The sequence below is a fragment of the Silene latifolia genome, chromosome 11 (genome assembly GCF_048544455.1).
Source record: "Silene latifolia isolate original U9 population chromosome 11, ASM4854445v1, whole genome shotgun sequence".
Classification (NCBI taxonomy): domain Eukaryota; kingdom Viridiplantae; phylum Streptophyta; class Magnoliopsida; order Caryophyllales; family Caryophyllaceae; genus Silene; species Silene latifolia.
Window position 1 is genome coordinate 206,367,173 of NC_133536.1, and position 24,104 is coordinate 206,391,276.

General features: G+C 38.2%; 3 protein-coding genes across 3 annotated transcripts; all 3 read left to right on the forward strand.

Moving 5' to 3' along the window:
* The first annotated feature begins 7,004 nt into the window (after window positions 1–7,004).
* LOC141615391 (uncharacterized) lies at window positions 7,005–8,396 on the forward strand. The gene is made up of 3 exons (XM_074433767.1): window positions 7,005–7,139; window positions 7,906–7,974; window positions 8,115–8,396. The coding sequence occupies exons 1-3, from the start codon at window positions 7,083–7,085 to the stop codon at window positions 8,184–8,186; spliced, it is 198 nt and encodes a 65-aa protein (XP_074289868.1). The 5' UTR covers window positions 7,005–7,082; the 3' UTR covers window positions 8,187–8,396.
* Window positions 8,397–14,130: 5,734 nt separating this feature from the next.
* Window positions 14,131–19,291, forward strand: LOC141612459 (uncharacterized). The gene is made up of 6 exons (XM_074431239.1): window positions 14,131–14,292; window positions 15,219–15,560; window positions 15,925–16,070; window positions 16,412–16,688; window positions 17,410–17,682; window positions 18,460–19,291. The coding sequence occupies exons 2-6, from the start codon at window positions 15,252–15,254 to the stop codon at window positions 18,940–18,942; spliced, it is 1,488 nt and encodes a 495-aa protein (XP_074287340.1). The 5' UTR covers window positions 14,131–14,292; window positions 15,219–15,251; the 3' UTR covers window positions 18,943–19,291.
* A 975-nt stretch (window positions 19,292–20,266) lies between these two features.
* LOC141612460 (uncharacterized) lies at window positions 20,267–23,936 on the forward strand. Its single transcript, XM_074431240.1, has 3 exons — window positions 20,267–20,872; window positions 22,132–22,506; window positions 23,196–23,936. The coding sequence occupies exons 1-3, from the start codon at window positions 20,553–20,555 to the stop codon at window positions 23,704–23,706; spliced, it is 1,206 nt and encodes a 401-aa protein (XP_074287341.1). The 5' UTR covers window positions 20,267–20,552; the 3' UTR covers window positions 23,707–23,936.
* The last annotated feature ends 168 nt before the right edge of the window (window positions 23,937–24,104 follow it).

Here is a 24,104-nt window from a genome sequence, read left to right on the forward strand (position 1 = left end):
TCCGTGTAAATAAAATTAATAACATATATGCAGAATGAATTACAAATGCGAGTAAATGAAATTGAATTACATAATTTTTAAAACAAAATTACATAATAATAAAATTACATAATTTCAAGAAGGAATAACATTTATATACGGGATCGAACATAAAACGCAAATGAATTACATACATATGTTAAAGTTGATTATATTAGATTATATTTCTTTTATCCGGATGTAAAGTTTTTTATGTATGCAATTTTTATTTACAAGAGTAGATTACATTATTTCCTTATAAACCAGTATATGTGAACACGTGTTTGTAACAAATTTAAACACAAATTATGTATATCGTAGATTTAGACCAACTAGATAAGTATAATAGAAATGCAAAAACAAATTAAATATACATCCAAAAACATTAATATTGGTCCAAATACATACCCGTGCAATTTTGCACGGGTTTAAAACTAGTTATTTAAAATTTCAATCAATAGTATGCATATCTATTTTCTATTCAATAATAGTCTTCCTTTTGGTGAGAATCGTTTTTCCGTCCCTTATTTCGGGGTTTTTCCATTATTCGTGGGGTTAGTTTCATCAGTAATACAGTCAAGAGTAGTTCGTTGATTGTTTGCAACGTGTTCTTTCATAGGGTAAAAGTAATTTGTCAACGATCTTTGGAACCAGTAAGAGGTAAATTTTATCTCATAAATCAAACGAAGGATTCCTTCAAAAGCTACATGAAGATAGCGATAATAGGACGAGCCGAATTGTCAGATGCTGTTTTAAGATCCCTAGTTTATAAGAAAATTATTTTTCTTTGGTTTCCATTAGATTTGTTTTCGATTATAATTATTCTTTGTATGTGTCTTATGGCATTCTATTAATGAATTGTTCTTTTCACTCAAAAAAAAAAGAAAAAGAAAAAAAGAAAAGGTGGAAAAGTGAGGGGTAAAGTAGAAAATATTGATTGGGTCCACATGAGTGTATGTAGATTAAATAAGTAGTTGGTGAGTGGGTGAGTGGATGGTAAAGTTGTAAATAGGTAGTGGATGTAAGGGTAATTTAGTTATTTTTCATGCCAAATATGATATGTTACCATTGGTGTGGTTCATCCATTTTAGGTAAGTGTTACCATCTGTCTGGATCGGAGGAAGTAAGTTTTGACGATATTACTTATTTCCCTCTTACAAGTTGTTACCAATCCATTTTAGGTAAGTGTTACCATCTATCTGGATCGGAGGAAGTAAGTTTTGACGATATTACTTATTTCCCTCTTACAAGTTGTTACCAATCCGCATTTGTGCATTGTTTATATTATTATATACCCCTATAAATTACTCTGTACAACTCTTTGCCATTTACTTCCTTAAGAACAACTCAAGTTATCAATAATTTGTTAAACGAATGAAAAAAAACAATAAAAGGCAAGGATTTAGGAAAAAACACAATCAAATAATCAAATATACATATAACAAACACTATTATAAAATTAAAAAATTACTTACAAATCACAAATATAACTGTTAGAAACTAAGCAAATTACAACAATCTATATGGCAATATTCCTTATCACTACTGCATAAATTTTTTAAGGAGTACGGAGTATCATTTTTCTCTAATGAGAATTTGGAAAGAGTAAAAAGATTAAGATTTAAGAGAGCTAATAAATGTGCTTTGATAATTGAAACATTTATAGAAATATAATTTAGAGATAGATTAGTTGTATTAAGAGACCATTTAGACAATTTATTGAAGGTGATGGGGCATATTCTGCACCCGCTGACCAGTCAACATATTGAGCAAGGTCAAAGATATCCACAGCAAATCAACAACTTGGACACTTAACCCGCAACATGTGACTGTCGGCTGTCTCTTGTGCCTCGGCCACGGCGGCCCACCACCGAGGCACATATCCGCGAACTCATATCCAAGAACCCTCGGCGGCGAGTCAACAAGGCCCGCCGGCCTGCCATGGGTCCCTCGGCCGAGGGTAGAACAGACTTTCCACCTGCTCTGCCACTTGGCCACTTGGCCACTACGTGACAAAAGGTGAAAGTCTATAAATACTCCTCAACTCTCATTGAGGAAAGGAGGCAATTGATCCACAATTTAACCTAAGAATCACTATTCACCTGGTAATATCTTCCTTATCTCTCTACAATACGTACTTTGCCAAGTAACAACAACTTACCTCTCTAAGTTACTGACTTGAGCGTCGGAGTGAGTTCGCTCGGCCCAAAGCCGAGCCCTCAGTTTGTTCATCGTTTCAGGAGACCGCAAGGAGGATTCAACCAAAGACGTCATTCTACAAGCACGGGTGGTAACTCATAACTGCTCTGGAATTACACCCGGAACAATTGGCGCCGTCTGTGGGAAAAAGATACTAGAAGCTAGTCACATTCATTCCCAAACAAAAACAAAACTCAAAACAAAAACCCACCCAAAAAGCTAAAGAAGATGTCGAAAGAACCAGAGAAGGTGTTGGTGGAAAACGAATTCTAGGTTAGTGGTAGACCTTAGTCCTTCCCGCACTCGCGGGAGGACGTCGTCGCCGCAAAGACCGACGAGGCATGCCCCAGGAGGAGTGAAAGAAGTCCGACTCACCGAGTCGGAGAAGAAACCCGACTCACCGAGTCGGAGAAGAAGCCCGACCCGCCACGGGGAGGGGAGCCGGATTAAGGATACAAGGAGCCGATCGCCGCGTGTCGTTCGACACGTGGTCGTCGACCCCTCAATGACTATGTCCTTGACGTCCCGGTGCCGACTAAGCTAAAGTTGCCGCCCATATCATACAAAGGAGAAGGTGACCCAAGCGACCAAAGCCGAAAGACGCAATCGAGCCAAAACCTCGATCACCTCGGCCAAAGCCGGGAGTGACGGGGGAACGAGCCGAAAGATGCAATCGAGCCAAAACCTCGATCACCTCGGCCAAAGCCGGGAGTGACGGGGGAACGAGCCGGTAAATGCAATCGAGCCAAAACCTCGATCACCTCGGCTAAAGCCGGGAGTGACGGGGGAACGAGCCGGTAAATGCAATCGAGCCAAAACCTCGATCACCTCGGCTAAAGCCGGGAGTGACGGGGGAACGAGCCGAAAGATGCAATCGAGCCAAAACCTCGATCACCTCGGCTAAAGCCGGGAGTGACGGGGGAACGAGGCGGTAAATGCAATCGAGCCAAAACCTCGATCACCTCGGCTAAAGCCGGGAGTGACGGGGGAACGAGCCGGTAAATGCAATCGAGCCAAAACCTCGATCACCTCGGCTAAAGCCGGGAGTGACGGGGGAACGAGCCGAAAGATGCAATCGAGCCAAAACCTCGATCACCTCGGCTAAAGCCGGGAGTGACGGGGGAACGAGCCGAAAGATGCAATCGAGCCAAAACCTCGATCACCTCGGCCAAAGCCGGGAGTGACGGGGGAACGAGCCGGTAAATGCAATCGAGCCAAAACCTCGATCACCTCGGCCAAAGCCGGGAGTGACGGGGGAACGAGCCGGTAAATGCAATCGAGCCAAAACCTCGATCACCTCGGCTAAAGCCGGGAGTGACGGGGGAACGAGCCGGTAAATGCAATCGAGCCAAAACCTCGATCACCTCAGCTAAAGCCGGGAGTGACGGGGGAACGAGCCGAAAGATGCAATCGAGCCAAAACCTCGATCACCTCGGCTAAAGCCGGGAGTGACGGGGGAACGAGCCGAAAGATGCAATCGAGCCAAAACCTCGATCACCTCGGCCAAAGCCGGGAGTGACGGGGGAACGAGCCGAAAGATGCAATCGAGCCAAAACCTCGATCACCTCGGCCAAAGCCGGGAGTGACGGGGGAACGAGCCGGTAAATGCAATCGAGCCAAAACCTCGATCACCTCGGCTAAAGCCGGGAGTGACGGGGGAACGAGCCGAAAGATGCAATCGAGCCAAAACCTCGATCACCTCGGCCAAAGCCGGGAGTGACGGGGGAACGAGCCGAAAGATGCAATCGAGCCAAAACCTCGATCACCTCGGCCAAAGCCGGAGTGACGGGGAACGAGCAGTAAATGCAATCGAGCCAAAACCTCGATCACCTCGGCTAAAGCCGGGAGTGACGGGTGAACGAGCAGAAAGATGCAATCGAGCCAAAACCTCGATCACCTCGGCCAAAGCCGGGAGTGACGGGGGAACGAGCCGGTAAATGCAATCGAGCCAAAACCTCGATCACCTCAGCTAAAGCCGGGAGTGACGGGGGAACGAGCCGAAAGATGCAATCGAGCCAAAACCTCGATCACCTCGGCCAAAGCCGGGAGTGACGGGGGAACGAGCCGAAAGATGCAATCGAGCCAAAACCTCGATCACCTCGGCCAAAGCCGGGAGTGACGGGGGAACGAGCCGGTAAATGCAATCGAGCCAAAACCTCGATCACCTCGGCTAATTAAAACCGAGGGCGACGGGGGAACGAGCCGATATGCCTAGATATTTACAACGGCAGTCAGAACGTAAACTCGATCACCTCGGCTAACTAAGACCGAGAGTGACGAGGGAACCACGACTTGCCCTCGGCTAATTAAGACCGAGCTTAAGAATGTATAAGTACCGTTGAGACGCAAATCTGACACCTCGGCGAATTAAGACCGAGCGTGAACGAGGACGCGATCAATAATGGTCTATAGATACGAACGCTGTCGCGCCGTAACCCCGATTCCCTCGGCCAAGGCCGGGAAGCAGCGGGGCCACAACGACCGATACGCTAACATGTTTACAGCGGCGGTTGCGACACGCTCCTTGACAGAATGCCAATCGACGTATCTTCTTCAACACGCTACTTGGTATCTACTTGCCAAACGGTCCACTTTCAGCCCTGGTCTCGGCCAACGTCCCTCTCTTTTCCACATCGGATGTCCATTACACATCCATGTGGAGGGGGGATAGGGTACGGCCTAAGCAGAACCAAGCCGAGGTAGAAGAAGCCGGGGCAGAAAATTTTTACTTGCGCGAGAATATACGCTCAACACACATCGGAGCCCATACCACGGCATAGACTACGCTGGGGCAAATTGATGGGGCATATTCTCGCACCCGTGACCGATCAACATATTGAGCAAGGTCAAAGATATCCACAACAAATCAACAACTTGGACAAACCTAACCGACGCGGCTGTCGGCTGTCTCTTGTGCCTCGGCCCACGGCGACCGGCCGGTACCGAGGCACATATCCGCGAACTCATATCCAAGAACCTCGGCGGCGAGTCAACAAGGCCCGCCGGCTGCCATGGGTCCCTCGGCCGAGGGTAGAATGACTTTCCACCGCTCCGCCACGCCACTTGGCCACTTGGCACTACGTGACAAAAGGTGAAAGTCTATAAATACTCCTCAACTCTCATTGAGGAAAGGAGGCAATTGATCCACAATTTAACCTAAGAATCACTATTCACCTGGTAATATCTTCCTTATCTCTCTACAATACGTACTTTGCCAAGTAACAACAACTTACCTCTCTAAGTTACTGACTTGAGCGTCGGAGTGAGTTCGCTCGGCCCAAAGCCGAGCCCTCAGTTTGTTCATCGTTTCAGGAGACCGCAAGGAGGATTCAACCAAAGACGTCATTCTACAAGCACGGGTGGTAACTCATAACTGCTCTGGAATTACACCCGGAACAGAAGGGTTTTTCTAACCTATGCCTACTAGGCATAGGATAAGAAAAAAAATGTATTTATTGTAAAGAAAAGTAAAAGTAATAGGATATTTCAATTTCCCGTAAAAACATAAATTAATTTTTTCTTTTTTTGTTCTCTTATCCTATGCATAATGGACATAGGTTAGAAAAACCGTTTTAGCTAATATATAGAGGATGAGTTAATAACACCTTATTTTGATAGATGTGACATGCTTTTGCTAGTTTATAGACATTTTATTTTCGTCCTATTTTATCTTCTTTGATTCGTTTTAAGCGTAAAGTGGATGTCCCATCACAAACAAGAATCCTAAATTTTTCTTCAAAACGGACATATTCATCTTAAATAAGTCAAATAGATGTATCACACAAAAATCACAATGCCTAGAGAATGACAAAGTCTTGTCCCATATTCCCATCAATCTATAATTCTATATGATGTAGTGTTTGACCTTACTTACATTTAAGACATATATACACGTCTTTGAAAAGACCAAATAAACAAGGATTTGAGACATCAAAATTTATTTACTAATTTAATTATTTACCATTTTATGTATGCCTCACCCAATTCTTCAAATTTGAAATACTGAAAAATTATAAATAGTGTTTATGTAAAATTTGTATACAATATACACATCAACAAACATGTATATTTAGTTATTGCTAGTAGATTAGTAATTAATTTAAATTATTGAATAGTGACATTAATTATCCGCATTAGAACTCGTCAACTTTAAACACACGAATATTGTCATAGCTTTTGTCTGTCCAATTTCCGGGAGAGTTCTTTGGTTTTTATTTTGGTTTAAATATAATTCATTTTCTTGGATAATTTATTATATTGAGCTTGTCACATGCTATCGAACGGATTTATAAAAAGGATTTCCCAATATGTGTTTTTTAACCAAAAGAAGTAAAGTAAAACAATAACTCTCTTATAAGACCGCCTTTATATAGTATAAAAGTTGGAAAAAGGAGAGTATATAACCTTAAGTTAACATTTAATTATATCTATATTTTATTTTTATTTTGATAACCTAATATCTAATGTCAGAGAAAGGCATAGTGTAATTTTCACCTTCTCGATTTAATTTGAAAACATTTATTGTCATCCGTAACTAAATTGTACGACTGATCCATAAATTAAGGTAGAGAACCAAATTTTTAGCTTCTTCTCTCAAATATGAGGATTAAAAGCATATTAAAACTTAATTTAAGATCCAAAAGTTAATGAAATTAATGGCATGTGTATTTTTAGAAGGGCTAGCTCATAATTAGGATCTCCAAGTAATTAGCTACAAACATAATTAATTTGATCATTCAAAACCTAACCTATATATACCTCTTATCTAATGTAATTAGGAAATCACCGTGCACAATCGAGTTTCAAAACAAAAACGTACATTGTCCGATTTCTTATACATTTTCAATTTATTTAATTTTCTAAAGATGAACAACTCCGAGAGTGCTAGCTACCACGCTGGTGAGGCCAAGGGCCAAGCCAAGGTGAACATCTCTCGCTTTTACTATGTCTAATTGAAGTTGTAGTGTATCATGTACCAAAAAGTTTATGAAATGATCTTACAAAAAGGCGACTAATGTACAAATAGTTAAATGAAAAGTACGTATTTGCTCACGTTGGTTTCACATAAAATGATTTTCTTATTACTTTTTCATTATCAATGATTACTTTCTATTTATGATTGATCGGTCACTAACGTAGTAAAAATGATTAATTTTTTGATAATAATATTATCAAAAAAAGTTGTTTTAGGGGCAGAGTATAGTAGCGAAAATTTAGCAATAATGTGCATTGTGTTAAAATCAAAATAATTGTATATAATTTAGAGGACTTTGATTTTAAATAGTAGAGATATATTTATACTCCCTCCTATTCCCGATAATCTTCCCTATTCATTGGTGGCACGAGAATTAAGGGTGTTTGAATTAAATAAGTTAAAGTATTGTGGTGGGGTGAGATAATTGGAAAGAGAGAAGGTATTGTGGGGTATTATTGTGGGATGAGGTGATTAAAATAAGTATTGTTGTGGGGTAAGGTGATTAAAATAAGATAAAGTATGGGTATTGTGGGGTATTGTTGTGAGGTAAGGTGATTAAAATAATTATAAAACTTTACTAAATAAGGAAAGAGGGAAGGTATTGTGAATAGATGAAAAAGGAAAGAGGGAAAGTTATGTAGAATAGGAGGGAGTACATAAAATTTTATCGATTCATATTTGTATAATATGTTTAAATATGCTTCTTATTACAGGAGAAGGCCGGAAACATGGCTGAAAAGGCCAGCAATGCTGCCCATTCTGCCAAAGAATCCATGCAAGAGGTAAATAATTTGCTTCTAAACTAAGACATTAAGTAAAGTGATACGTTGCATATATGCATCCATTGGGTAAGGTAATGTTGTTCTTATTATTGGTCTTATAAACAATGTGTAACAATAATTTACAAAATCATAAAATACAGGCCGGATCACAAATGCAAGCCAAGGCGCGAGGGGCAGCTGATGCAGTGAAGGATGCCACCGGCATGAAATGAACTAATGTCGCGATTTTGAAGACTACTAATTCTTATATTTATTCATTATATATCATAAATCAGAGATGTTAGCATATTTGTTGTTAGCTCTTAGGTACTTTGCTTTTTGTCCTTTTTTATTGTAAGGCATGCTTATTGTATGTCATGAATAACGGTATGAATTTGTAATAAATTCTGCCAGGATTATAAAAACTTTTAAAAGAGCATAAATTTTGAGTGTTAACCATATACAATATATTTTTTTATTTATTGGTTTAGTCAATCTAAACAAAAGAAAGGATATACACCACGCCACCTCACCATAACATTTGATTATGAGTCTTTGATCTAAACATTGTCGTTTTTCAACAATGTGTAGACAACTACTAATAGTGCACATCTAGCCCATCTTTTTCTCTATCCTTTACCTTTGAATTAAGACAATTTGTATAGCTCATTTTTCTGACTAATATACCTTAGAGTAAGCCCCTTCCTAATGAGCATATGTTTTTTTTTTTTTTTTTTTTTTTTTTTTGACAGCAACTATTGAGCATATGTTACAACATAATTCTAGAGAAACTACGTTCGAAATACAGAGATAAAACATATGTTGGGTATTAATTTTGGGGGTTGGGGTAAGGTATTACACGACACCTAAGTCTTACCCAAGATATTTTTCCGACATGGAAAGTTACCAATTGTAATATCTTTTGGTATATAGTTGTTACTCCATATATGGTGTATAGTTGTTATACGTATTTAGATTATCAAATGTATATATGCAACGACTATGTGAAGAATTATAACGCAAGTCCTTCTACAATTATTATTCTTCCCGACTCTATCCTTTGACCTCTTTTACATGAGGGGATGGTGATGACTGATGGTGTTAATACTACCAGTAGGTCTCATGAGAAACCGTCTCCCACTAATTTAATTAGTGGGAGACATAATAGGGAAAAAAGGAATTCAATGGGTCTCTCACCCAGTTCATAGACTATACATCTGAGGTAGTACCTCTTATTTTTTATTTTATGAGTTTTATTTTAAAGTTTTTGAGCACATTTACTAAAACATTACACTAAAAAAAATATAACATTGCTCAAAAACTATATTTATAAATGGTAATATGCTCAGAAAAAAATGTGTATATGCTCAAAAACTACAAGGTCTGAGGTACTACCTCAGATGCATAATTCTTTTTCTCGTCTCTCACCCCGTAATGTGAAAGGTCTCTTAGTAACGCTATTGAGAGATCATCTCTCTGGATTTTTTGTGTAATACTAAATGGAAAGATAATAGAAAATACATATTTTATGATTGGGAATGAATTTCTTACATTATATCTTACTAAATATATATAGTACATAATGGTGGTTACATACCAAATACCAATATTTGGTTTTAATTTTTCATATTAGGTTACTTTATTTTATGTTGGGAAATGAAACAATACGATTATCAACCTCAATTTCTATAATTTTAGTGAAGGGGCATGATATCCCTTTTTAGGCCGTTCTATGCATATATAGCAAGCATCTGGTTGTTCTCTCTTAAAACGTGCATACTGGTTGTTAGAAAAACGAGTGAAATACCACTTTACTTGAATAGACGCGACCTTGTTTTGCATTATTGTAAGCAATTTGTCTCATTTATTTTATTTGACCCGAATATGTTTTATAGAAAAGAATTTAAAATATCAAACTTAATGATTTACTAATTAAACTATTTACCATCAAGTGCATGCTCAATTCTTCAAATTTTAGACATAGGATATTATTACAGTAGACATCTATGTAAAATTAGTACACACGAATAAGTATAGTATTTAGTTATTCTCAATCAAACAGTCTAACCGACACTAAAATTATTGAAATGAACTGCACTGGAACTCCTCAACCTTAAACACGTGAACATGACCGTAGTTTTTGTTCCCCCCAACTTGGGGGGATGTTCTTAGGTTTTTATTAGAGCTGATCATATGGCCTAGGCCTGCTAGCCCGACCCGGCCCAGGCCGATTTTCCCCCGGGCTTGGGCCTCGATTTTAGGCCCGAAAAGCCACGGCCCGAAGTCCATGGCCCGATTCAATATAATAGGGCCGGGTTTGGGCTGCCTTTACGGCCCGAATTTTGGCCTGGCCCGGCCCGAACATATGCAAAATTTACGAATATGTACAATTTAAGAATGTTAATAAGCATTAAGTAAAATAATTAACCAATCAATTGTTGTATTGTAAATAAGCCGTAATAACTTGTTTACATGTATTAGTTTGATAAGGCTTAGTATTTTCCTTCACCAGTATTTATATGATTAAAAATGAGCTAATGATTTTGTATCATACTAGTGCCGATAAATTGTTTACCATTATCGGCGTGCTAAGTCAATGTTTTTGAGCCTAAAGAAAAACAAATATCAAATCAATTACAAAACTACAACAACATACAGTGAGCACCGCACTAAAATATATTATTACACTACTAAAAATTGTGCATTTAGTTTGTATGAGTCACCTCAAGCAGTATGTTCATAAAAGCTACATTAGGTTACTACTTCTTAATTGCAATACTCGAAAAAAATCACACAATTCTATACGAAATTTTTGATAACAAATACACAAAGTATTATAACTTCATAATGGGGATTTCTAAACTTATTTCAAGGGGAAAAATATTTAGCCCGAATTGGCCCGAATCGGCACGAAAGCCCGCTTAAGCCCGCATGGGCCGGGTTTGGGCAGACAAAATAGGCCCGCACTTGTAGCCCGACCCGGCCCAACCCGCGCACTTGGACTTAATTTAATGCTTGGGCCCGGCCCAAACCCGACCCGGCCCATGATCACCTCTAGTTTTTATTCTGGTTAATTCATTATTTTGACCCTGTGACATACTATATAATGACCTTATAAAAAAATTTCGAACACGTGTTTTTGAGCAGAGAGGTAATGTGAAAATCTATGAATGCATCATATCACATTCTTACAACTGCAATGATCCCTCAGGATCAGGTCGATCAAAGCCTTGCTTGAAATCGGAGCAAAACTGATTTTAAGCGGATTATGAGCCGAGTTTGACCAAATTCGAGCCGATTCCAAGCTTAGTTGAGCAGACTCGTTTTTTTAGTTATTTAATATTACTATTTTTCAGTTATTTTTGTTCTTAATCATATGTAATTTTAGCATTTACAATTATATTTTTATAATATTTGTTAAGCACTTTGGTGGGCTTTGGCGAGATAGTGTGTGTCGCGAAAATATATTGACCTCATAAAGGACAGTATGAGGGTGCTAGTGCAAGTGTTCGCACTAATGTTGGGAGAACGGAAGAATTTCCTATTACCATCGGGGTGCATCAAGGTTCCGCACTTAGTCCTTTTCTCTTTGCTATAGTTATGGATGAGTTGACAAGGGATATTCAGGACGACATCCCTTGGTGTATGATGTTTGCTGATGATATTGTGTTGATTGATGAGACAAAAGAGGGGGTGGAGAAAAAGTTGGAATTGTGGAGGCAGACTTTAGAGACTCGTGGGTTCAGCCGAGCGGGAGTAAGACCGAGTATTTGAGTGTGTCGGTTCACTAAGGTGGCGGGGTTGAGATCGACAGAGGCGGGGAGTATTATTTTCGATGGGAATGTTGTTGAGGGTTCGGATTTCTTCAGATATCTAGGATCTATTATTCAAAAAGATGGGAAGTTAGACGGAGATGTGGCTCACAGAATTAAAGCGGGATGGTTGAAATGGAAGAGTGCTTCAGGGTTTCTATGCGATAAAGATATGCCCCAAAGATTAAAGGGAAAATTTTATCGCACGACAATTAGGCCTTCCCTACTTTACGGCTCCGAGTGTTGGGCCGTGAAGCATTGTCACATTCAAAAGATGAGTGTGGCGGAGATGGGCATGTTGAGGTGGATGGCGGACATACAAGGAAAGATCGGTTAAGGAATGAGGTGATTAGGGAAAAGGTAAAGGTGGCGCCAATAGAGGACAAGATGATGGAAAACCGACTAAGATGGTTTGGCCATGTGAGAAGGAGACCTATGGACGCACCAGTTAGGAGGCTGGAGACTTGGAGAACAGAAAAGGTCCCTAGAGGCAGAGAAAGACCGAGACAGACATGGTTGAGAGTGATAGAGCACGATATGAGAGTTTTGGGGCTTGAGGAGAGTATGGTGACGGAGAGGGCACAATGAAGGGAAATGATACATGTGAATTTTTAGTATTTGATGTTTTTTGACAGATTTAGTGTTTTTTTATTTAATTTAAAGAAATTAATTTATTTATTTTTCTCCCCTTTATTACACTTTTCACCAACCACTTTCTTATAGATTTTACCTGGTTCATTCCGGATCCTTAACTCTATTTCGGTTTTTAAAAATCGTTTTAATCTTTTCTCTCGATTTAAATTTTAAGTTTTTTTATAAAAGAAAGACGGAATTCGATTTTAAAACCTCTAAGTTCACCTTGACTTTCCATTACATTTTCGTTCTTCCTTTTTGTTTTTCATCTTCCCTTTTTTTATTCGCATTTTGAGGCGTGCGTTCACCCATAGACGGTTCGAAAAGATGATTCATGTCAGCCGACCCCAAATCATTTTGGGATTAAGGCTCTGATGTTGTTGTTGTTATTATTGTAATACTAGGTTTGGTGCCCGGCTACGTCCGGGCTACCTTTATTTACCATTTAAATTTTATTTTCTACGAAATATAATTCTCTAAATTTGGTTAACACATACATTTACAATTTATATATTGAAATTATGATGAGAGATAAAATTAATCAATAAATTATGAGACACATTCACCTCTTCCGTTGTTAATATTATTACTTTCACTCCATCCCCTCTTAATACTATTAAGTTCACTACTTTTTCGGTTACCATTGTTTATTTTACTACTCCTGCTATTTTTACGGTTAACCCGTTAGTTTTGTGAAAACTCATATATTTAAATAAATTAATATTTTCTTAAAATCGAATTGTTAGTTAATTTTTCATACTCTTTCTGTTGTTCCTACTGTTACTTTCATTAAATGTGTTGTGACTACTATTACTTTCACTACTCACGCCGTCATTATTTTTTCTTTCACTATTCCCGTTATTATTGTTAATTTCACTACTCTCGTTGCTGCTAGTATGACTTTCATTACTCCCGTTGGTATTATTATTGCTTTTACTACTCACATGAGTGGTTACTATCATAGTAGTTGATTATCTAGTTGTATATTTAAATAAATCTGAAATATTAGATTATAATATTATTTAAGAACAATCATTATTATTTATAGAACAATCATTATTATTTACTAATTAAATTACAAATCTAATGAATCATGCAATATTATATTTTTTGTAAATCTGAATTGATTTTCTTACCTTTTAATAGTTTCCTAAATATAACTTATACTTATATTATATTTGTTTATGTTAAATAATTAACTTATACTAATTAATACCACAAGTGGGATCCGTTTATTTTAAGGAAACTCGCCATATTCTAATATTCTCTAAATTTATACTTTTAACCAAAACTATATAATATTTATAATGAAGTCCCTTGTTCAGGTCCGTCACACAGCGCTAGCGATTAAAAACTATATAGTATAATTAATTTGTATAAATTTATTTAATTTCATAGAAGTCCCTTGGTTTCTGGAATTAATATTTAATATTGATTTGTTAAGCACTATGATTATATTTTTATATTTATCTTAAAATATATTTATTTTTAGTTGATTTTAAAAGTTAAACAAAAATAAAGAAAATAATGATTTTACCGAGCCTAATCCGACTCCCATCTAATTTCGAGCTTCGGGTTCAAGGCGATTCCAAATCCATGTTCCACTTTAGCTTGGGCTCAAATCGGCTCGATTACACCCTACGAGCGAGTATGCTTTTGGACCACATATACCCACGAATGATGGCCCGATTAAAATGGGCTGATTTGTATTTGGTTTTCTACAAACAAAACTGGAATCAGTTCCTTGGCAAAACTTTCTCTAATGAAAATGAGACATGACTGATTAAAGAGCATGCATTTTGTTCTTTACCATCTACATACAATTGAACACTTCAATTGTAACTTAAAACAATCAAAATAATAAAATTTCATCAAATTTTCAAGGAATTTTTGGGTAAGTTTTGAAATTACTCACTTTTTTGTAGATGGGTTGTATCATACAGCATGATGGTATTTTTATTTTGATCTGATTTTGTTAATGATGTTTGATTTGATTGGAAATATTGTTGATATATATGTATGTGTTTGATTTTTAGTTAATTGTTTCATGATTTGCATGCTTTAATTGTTGTTACTATATGAGTAATTTACAAACAATCCTACAAATGTTATTGATGATCCCTTAATCATGCATGAATTCATGAACAATTTGGATTTTATGAAAAAAATAAAAATAAACATTCAGCTGTGATTGATTTCAAAACTAGAATGATGAAAAGTACTGTCTTTGATGATCTTGGTGGGTTAGGTTTTGGTCTTTTGGAGGGTTTATTGAAATGCCTAGGGACTAGTGAAAAGCTTGTCCCATCTATCTAAGTGGGATACAATTTGACTCGTTTTAAGCTTAAGACGAATATGCCCGTCTTCAAGAGTCGGGGCTATTGGAAACTTAGATGTAGAAATCAAAGGACTATTGGTATTTGATGCTGATATTTGGTGTGAAGTTGTGTTTGTATGAGTGTGTACTGCAATCACTTTGATGTTCTCTTGCTAGCTACCAAAAAGATATGTTCTTTAGTCATCAATCAAACAGTTACTGGCATATGATGAGAAATCATATATGCTGTAGGCATTGGCGGACCTAGAAAAATTTGTTTATAGGGTTGTGTTGAAAATTTAGAAGTATTATTATATAAGAAGTTTATTTTGTTTCCTTTTCAACCTTGAGATCGGGAAAAATGTACAAAAAATTGTTTCATGATGTGATCCGTCTCTGCCCGTGAGTCTTTCTTTCTTGGATGATAACTAGGGAAAGTGATTATTTCATAATGGCTGTTTGAGTAATATGTTATCTTGTTGTCGGACATGTGTATGTTCAAGAGTTCGTTGAGGGGGATCCAAAGACAAGGAAAGATGGCGGCCGAAGGGAATCCGAAGAGAAGAGTAGCATTTGTGCTGATTGATGGATTGGGTGATGTGTCGATTCCGAGATTTGGGTACAAGACCCCTTTAGAAGTGGCGAATGTGCCAAATTTGGATGCTATTGCTTCAGCCGGGGTTAATGGGCTCATGGACCCTGTTGAACCTGGTTTGGGATGTGGGAGTGACACTGCCCATCTTTCTTTACTTGGTTACAATCCAAGGGTTTATTACCGTGGTCGAGGTGCTTTTGAGTCAATGGGTGCTGGATTGGCCATGTCACCAGGAGATATTGCATTCAAGGTAGACATTCTACCTTAGCTTTGTCACTCTTTTTAGTAATATATTACTATGTAGTATGTTCACTCACATTCGAGTGCTTCTCACATGCTGTAAATCACTTCAGTTTTATGACGATTATTAGTTTAGTGCACATTCCATTGCCATCTGTGGTTTATTGCACTCTACTTCAACAAGAACAGCAAAGTCTTGTTCCAAAATGATTTGTCATGAATCATCACGTGTTTCAATGGCTGTTATATATATAAAAAAGATCGAAATCACAACAAAAAGATAGAAATCACAACAAAAAGATAGCGAATATTCAAATTTTCTTCACCTGATGCCTGTTGGAGCTCTCATATTAATTACTGGTGTTTGGCTTCAGTCTAATTTTGCGACCTTAGATGAGAAAACTGGCATAGTTACGAGTAGAAGGGCTGACCGCCATTTTGAAGAAGAGGGGCCAATCCTCTGTGCTGCCCTTGATGGGCTGAAATTGCCATCCTTTCCCGAGTACGAAGTTAGAGTCAGGTACATATGCTTCTCATTTAAATTTTGCCTGCTCAATCTGAATCTTGCATCTATCCTGGTGTTTCGTATGCACATAGGAAAAAAATGAATACATCTTACCAAGTTAAATGGATAGCAATTAGCGATACCATTGATATGGATATTATTTGAGCTGTTTGCCCCATATATAAGTGTTGGCCTGAGAGTTTTCCCTCTATCCCATCGAGTAGTTTACATTTTCCTTATCATCTGTAAACTATTAGTTGGGATAGAGGGATCAATGAGTTTGCCTCAATACATTACCTCGAGTGATGCAACACAAATCCCATACATCGCAGTTATGAGATTTTTGTTTGGCCCAGGTATGCTACAGAGCATAGATGTGGAGTAGTTGTGAAGGGACCAAGATTAAGTGGGAATATATCTGGAACCGACCCTCTGAAGGATAATCGTTTACTTCTACAAGCTGAACCTTTAGATGGTACAGATGAAGCAAAGCACACAGCCGCAGTTGTGAATGAATTATCCAAGGAGATTTCCTGCATACTTGTAGCACATCCTATAAATGCCAAGAGGATGGCAGAAGGAAAAAACATAGCTAATATTGTCCTTTTACGAGGTTGTGGTATTCGAATTGAGGTCCGTGTTTCCTTGTTATTATCTCCAGATTATTTTTTTTCCTCTTCATGTTGCTTCTAGATTAAATGCACATTAGTTAAAGGATAACTTGAATTTGTCATCCATAGAAGCTATTCACCTGGAAGATCTTCTGTTTGGCCTTTACGGTAAAATTGAACTGTACTGTGCTGTACACGGGAACTAGAGAAATTCAAATAAGATGGTAAATGGGATATGAGTATGACAATTGACTCTTGAATGATTTAGGTTCAGAATCATCGTTGAGTTGGTAACTTTTATGCCTAAGGCTATGCGTATCTGGTACACCATACACATGTCTTATTGAAATTTGAACTTGTACTGTAGATCAAGTCGATTTCTCATCCAGCATGTCTTGTATGGGACAGTCTTGTCTTATATGAGAGACCAACCTAATATCGTTATGTATTCTTCATTTAGTTACAAGGTTAATGAGCAGGTGTTACATGTAAGACTGTCAATGACTGAATAGAAACGTGTGACTAACATATACGTAAAGATTTTGTGTTCGGAAATGTCTCAATTTCTAGATTTTGAAATGCGTCATATTTTTACTTTAATTTAGTGGTAGTTCAAGATTCCAGGTGGGTCAGATGGTATTGAATTACAATTGTTTGTTCCCTCATTCACTCTAGGGAAAATTATTTACTTCTGATTTGGTTCGTTCTTTTTCTATTCTGCTCTCAGACATTGGTGATTGCAGGTTCAGCCGTTTGAACAGCAGCATGGCTTACGGCCATGCATGGTAGCACCTACTAAGATAATTGCAGGACTTGGGTTGTCGCTTGGCATAGACATACTTGAAGCTCCTGGAGCAACCGGAGACTATCGAACTTTGCTAACTTCCAAAGCAACTGCCATAGCCAAGGCACTATCGGCTCCTCTCAACTCTTCTCCTCATATTTTTGTCCCCGGTGAGGAAGAGCACAAGCCTGGCCAGTCTGATGGATACGATTTTGGGTTTCTCCACATCAAGGTTTTTTCACTTCGTAACTTTGCCCTTTTCATCTTTTTACTCTCCTTGACCAGTCACTTCATATTGGATTGGAGGGAGTACCTAATAAGAATTTTTTTAAAACTCACTAACTAATATTTTTATTAGGAATAGATTGAAGATGAATAATGATGGAGGAAATGGCTGAAGATGGAGGAAAAAAATTTAGAATTGAATGATAAGGAGGGTATTTTTGGTAGAATGAAAAAATTTACAATTATTTTGGAGGTAAATTGCAAATTTTGTCTGGAAAATAAACAAAAAACATTTATGGTAGCAATAGGTAAAAAAAAAAGTTCATATTAGGTAGTATAAGTTCAAAATCTTTTTATATTAGGTAGCAAATTGTAAAAAAAGGGTACATAAAAGGTAGCAAGTATCAATTTAGCCTTATTATTGTATATTTGTATGAAAAGTGGATCATGATGAGATAAAGTAGAATTAGTCACTAACTTAGGAAGGTTGTTTTAGTTGTGAAGTAGCCATCATTTGATGCAATTTTCATAGTGGGTTGTCTGGAACCAACCTCTTTGAACTGTTAACACGGGGTAAAGGTTGTGTACATCTGACCCTATCCCCATTTGCTGTAGTAGCTTAAGGTAGGTGCTGTCGTCGTTCTGTATGAAAAGCTCATGTTTATTTCTAGGGTAGTAATTTCTCCCTTTGAATTTCCATCCTTATAGACCCACAGATCAGGATGCTTTGGCATTCGTTCGTTTCGTCTGCTCTAATGTCAATTTAATTCCCTTTTTTCTGTAGGCGATAGATGATGCAGGTCATGATAAAGCAACTGTCTTTAAAGTGAAAGGATTAGAAGTTGTAGACAAAGCAATAGGGCAGTTAGCTAAGCTCCTTTGGCAAGCAGAATCAACTGGAAAGTTTGAATACTTCCTATGTGTAACTGGAGATCACTCTACACCTGTTGAATATGGGGACCACAGCTTTGAACCCGTTCCTTTCACAATATGCCGCTTAAAGGACTTTGTGGTTGCAAAAGGTGGTGAATCTGTTGTGATGGAAACTTCGCTTGAATCTTTTCCTCTCCCGACTGTCGAAGCCGGTGATGATCTGGCAGAAGAATGTTTATCTGCTGATCAGAGAACAGAAGGCTTAAGAAAGGCCTTTAATGGTGATGCGGTTTTTGAGCTCAATGAGATAGCTGCAGCAAGGGGATGCCTCGGACGTTTTCCAGGAAGTGAGATGATGGGTGTAATCAACGCATTTCTCCAACTGAATCCATGATATTATACCTGTTTAAGTCAACAGTGGTCTGACAATAATACCTGACTCGAACTGAAGTAGGGACCTGAATTCGAAACTATCTCGATCCAAATGAGCCGATTTACAGAAATTGTAACCAATGACCCAAAAATGATCGAACTCATACAGACTTGTCCGGCTCAAGAAATATATCATACATCAAGTGTCAGTTCCTAGCATAAAATTTTGCTTGTGAGTCATTGTATAAGTTTACTGTTCCTGTGTGTACTCTCCAACGACAATTTGGTCTGTATGAATATGTTGAGAAGTTGCATCTTTCATGCTTTCATGAGCATTTTTCTAATTTAATTGTTCTGAATTCTGCACGTAATTCAAGCTTCCTGACCTTTTCCATAAGGCAGTAATTTTTTTTTTTTTTCTGCTGGTTAGGTGGTTGCTACTACGGCGATAACGATTCTTGTCTATGTTTGTCTTGCGCAGTTGCTCGCTTGAGCATGAAAGGTTAGGGGACAGTGAGGTTATACGTGAAAATGTAAAATATCGAGCTCAAACACGAGTTGAGCCCAATCAAGCCGATCTTTAACCGAGACATTGTTGAGACGCCCGTAAGACGATTGTGCTTCTTATCACAGGTATATCAACTATACTACTCTTTACTTGTTAAACCTTTTTTAGGATCAGACAAACACAGTTTTTTATTAAAGTAAAGATGAGATATTGCATTTTAATTCCCTCCAATACTCTGCCTTTTCTGCTTTCTTTTGGTGGGAGCAACTTTTAGTCTTATAAATCAATAAATCAATGGTTGCTTTAGGATATGCATGCAGAATATTTGGTTGCTTTTTTGTGCTTTTTTTCATGTTAAGGTGTATTAAATAAAGCTAACATATATGTGTATATGACCCACTAAGCTACATGAAAACATTATCACATCTTTAAAGACACATTGCACTAAATTGTTTATCTTCATCTTTAAGGAATCATACATACATGCACTCAGACTCGATTTGAAGGGTCGGACACGGGTGTGTACCCAAGTGTCTGACTCAGCTATTTTGTGAAAAATTGTCAACTTTTTGGGCTAAAATGAAGTGTCGGAGTGTCATGCCAATGTCCAAGTGTCAAGTGTTGGACACGGGAATACGAGCTCATATGAAGTGTCGACGTAACATATTTCACACATTCAAAAACTCCCTTAACTCAATAATTCAACTTACTTTATAATCTTTACATGGAATTCTAGAGTGATGTTCCACATTGCATTCTAAAATAAAGTTCTTTAAATCAAATCACTCATATAAAGTTAAGATGAGTATATATATGCAAGCCCACACTTATATACATCACTCACCATTCAACAGACCTAGTGTACATAACCAACTTGTGTATATAACAGGTCCCAAATTCGAGCCCTCTTTATCTTTTAACTGTACAAGCGTCTGCGTCTCGCCGTCACATTAAGAACCTTCCTTATATATACATCCAAGTCTGAATTCGAGTCCCCTCTCCATTGGTTGTACCATCCCATTTAAACCATTACCTGCATAAAAACGCCAGACTCGATATTCTTCGAGTATCTTGTTACATAAGTTGTACAGACGTTTGCGCCTCATTTGGATCCGGAAATAACCATGTATGTAACAAGGGGTCTATCCCTATATAGGAAGGATCCAAGTTCTCTATCGATTAGACCCCCCGATTATGCACCAAACACTGGGGTATTAGTAATGACTGATGAAGCTACGGAAGAACAGGATGCTTATTGTTGGGGAATTTGTGATTACAAGAATATTAAGACATTACCGTTTCCTCAAAACAAGTTATTGTCAATTGTGCATCAGTCAGAGTTTAGGAAAGCCAGTCTCACTAAGGTTTGGTTCCTTCCGGTTTTGGGACACCCTTTATCTGCTCATAGATACTATATCATCAGGGCCAAAGGCCAACACAAAGGGTATGCCATTTCTTTTTCTTTTCAAATTTTTAAGCACTTGAAACATACTGTACAATCATTAGTTTCCATAATGAATTGTTGATTTAGTGAAGTTGTATACTCGTTATTCATTGGCTATCTTAGGATGTGATAGAGTAAAATTGCTAGCTAAATTGGTTGGTCCTGTCTAGGGATGTCATTGGGGCGGGGCGGTGGTGGATATAGGTTCCTCCGTACCCGTACCCACCAAGAAAAACTCGTACCCATCCCCGCCCCACCACCCATGGCGGGTACAAGTTTCCAAAACCATCCCCGCCCCAACGGGTGGAAATATAAAACCGTACCCGCCCCGCTTACCCATAACCCCATAATTTTATTCTATATATTTTCGTAAAAGTTGGTTTAATCATTAATAATTTCTATTTTTTTTAATTTATCTTTATAATTTTATTTTTTCACCAAATAAGTTAGTAAAAAACTTTATAAAATAGTGGTTATTATTAACATTATATCTTAATTATAACTAAATAAAATTTATAAAATTATCATAATCCTACTAGTTTTTTAAATGATTGGCGGGTAGGCGGGTATTAGGTGGGTAAGATACAAAATCCATCCCCGCCCCATGACCCAGGGCGGGTACAATTTTCGTACCCGCACCCGCCCCACCACCCGCCAAAGCTCTACCCATCCCCGCCCCAACTGGGGCGGGTGCGAGGCGGTACCCACTTGTACCCGCCCCACTGACATCCCTAGTCCTGTCTGGTGTGATTGTGTGAAGTAGCAGTTAATACATTTTTTGATGCAATTTTCATTACGCATCCTCTAGAAATAGGTTCTCTGTATAGTTAGTACATGCGTAAGGCTATGCAGATCTGATCCCTTTTCTGCTAGTGACGGGAGCCTATATAAGACATTAGGGAAATGTTGTTGCTGTAGTCTGCTGTAATGGACATTAGGGAAATGTTGTTGCTGTAGTCTGCTGTAATTGATTTTCGGTTTCTGTTCTAGCGAAAGTTTTTATTATGGGTTGTGCTGCAAAAAAAGCCTCTTGTTTGCTATTCAAGATAGCATAAAGCATACATATGACTCTTTATCCCAGAATAAGCAGGATTGTTCAAGGCATTAGGTTAACATTTTTGCCATCGTTTAGCGATAACATTACTGTTGATTAATCATGTGCTGTCTTCTTATCACTGAAAACTGCGTGTTTTTCAAATCATGGATATATTTTTCTCTCTGTGCCTATTGTTCTAATTTCTTCTGTTTTACATTGGTAGGAAAGCATGCACAAGTTCAAAAAGAGCAGATGTATGGTCATGTTGCTGTTACTCAGAGTTTATAAACGACCTAAAACCAAGGCCATTTGATTATAGAGACATATACCAACAGTTTGAAATCCGCCGCTACCATGGTGGTGGCTTCTATGCTAAATCCGTTGCTTATGATGGCGTTCCTCCAAATTTCCTTCGGAAAAAAGGGTGGGAAGTTCGAGTACATCGTTCTATTCGAGGACAATTACATGACGCTTTAGGCCTTGATGAATCCGTCCAAGCTTCACTCCCTCCCCCTCCGACCTTTCCTATTCCACCTTTACATCAACGATATACCGGCGTTGTCATAGGAAGATGGTACACCCCCTTCTTATTCCTCAGGTAACGAACGTGTACTCCTGAATTATGTACTTCCCTCCCATCCAAACCAAACTAACCAATTTTCAAAATTCGGACCACATAACTGTGGACAGAGGTAGTTTGGTTTGGATGGGAGCTCTGTTACTCAGACACGCTGACACGTGTCGGTGTCGGACACGTGTCGGCGTGTCGGACACGGCTATTTGGGGTGAATTTTCCTGTTTTGTGGTCTAAATTAAAGTGTCGAAGTGTCGTGTCGTGTCCGACACTGACACGTGTCCGACACTGACACGTGTCTGACACGCGACACGGCAGTTAAGTGAAGTGTCGGAGTAACATAGCATGGGAGGTAATAACTTTCATTTACAATGACATAGCTGATATCGGCTACTTAAGTCGGTAATTTTTTTAAAGGGGATTTTTCATGATTGGGGTTCAGAACCTGTCAAGCTCAAATTGCTCCCATAATTCCTGTTACACCAAAAGAAAATGAGAACATGTATTATTAGGGAGTGCTTTATCACAGATTCGTCACAAACTCTTGTTTAATACGGTCTTAATAAGACGACACTCATATCCGATTTAAATATTGTTAAAATATAAAGGGGGTTGTGAGAGGTCTTAACTTAAGACCGTCTTAGCAAGACCTACCCTAGATTCATAGGTCATACATAACTAGAGTATGTTTTGATTACATTAATAAAATGCAGGGAAGAAGCAAAATTATGGAGACATATGAAGAAATCAATGTTCTATGAGATCACTCTAGAGCAATATTGGGAAGAAATTTACTCGAAGCAAAACGAGAGTAACGAGGATGATTCAATTGTGATTGATGCAATGGTAAAAAGAGAAGAGGCTATAGTGTATGGCATGGAAAGTGTGGTAGAAGTGAACCCAATGTTAGGATATGTAAGTTTCACTATACCAAGTAACTTGAGCAATGGGAATAGGGTGAGGTTGACGATGAGCTTGGCGGTTTTCGAGGCAATGAGAGGGGTACAAGTCGAAAGAGGGTGGACGAATGATCAAGAATTTGATGTAAGAGTAGAAAGAGTTGAAGAAGTTGGGAGGAGAAGAAGAAGAGGGAATCATATGGAGTGGAGAAGGTTTGGGTGTTATGTTATGGTGGAAAGTTATTCAATTAGGAGAATGGATGGTGTTTTGATTATGAAGCATAATTTTAAGCATACTCATAAAATTCAATGTAGATGGGATTGACTTTGGTGTCATGATGAAGTAGACCAATTCATCGGTGTGTCGAGTGTATCACGTCATCGTATTCCGGCCGACCAATAAGAACCAATGAAATTGATACCAATGTCCAAATAATTACACTACTAATATGGTGTTATGCTGTTATGGTATCTCAACACAAGTTTGTAATAGCTTGTATTTTGTATAATGAGTTTTGAATCTTTTGAAAGTAGCAAGTCTTGTGACGGTGACAACCTTGTGACGTCTAACAACTTTCTTTCATTTTAAACATTATTCAATCCAAGAGCATTAAAACTCATGAGGGAGAGCTTTCCCTCCCCTCATAGCTCGAATTCAGACTAAACTGGATTGCATACAAAAATTAAATAAATTATTGTTTAGTTTTAATTTGACACAAATTA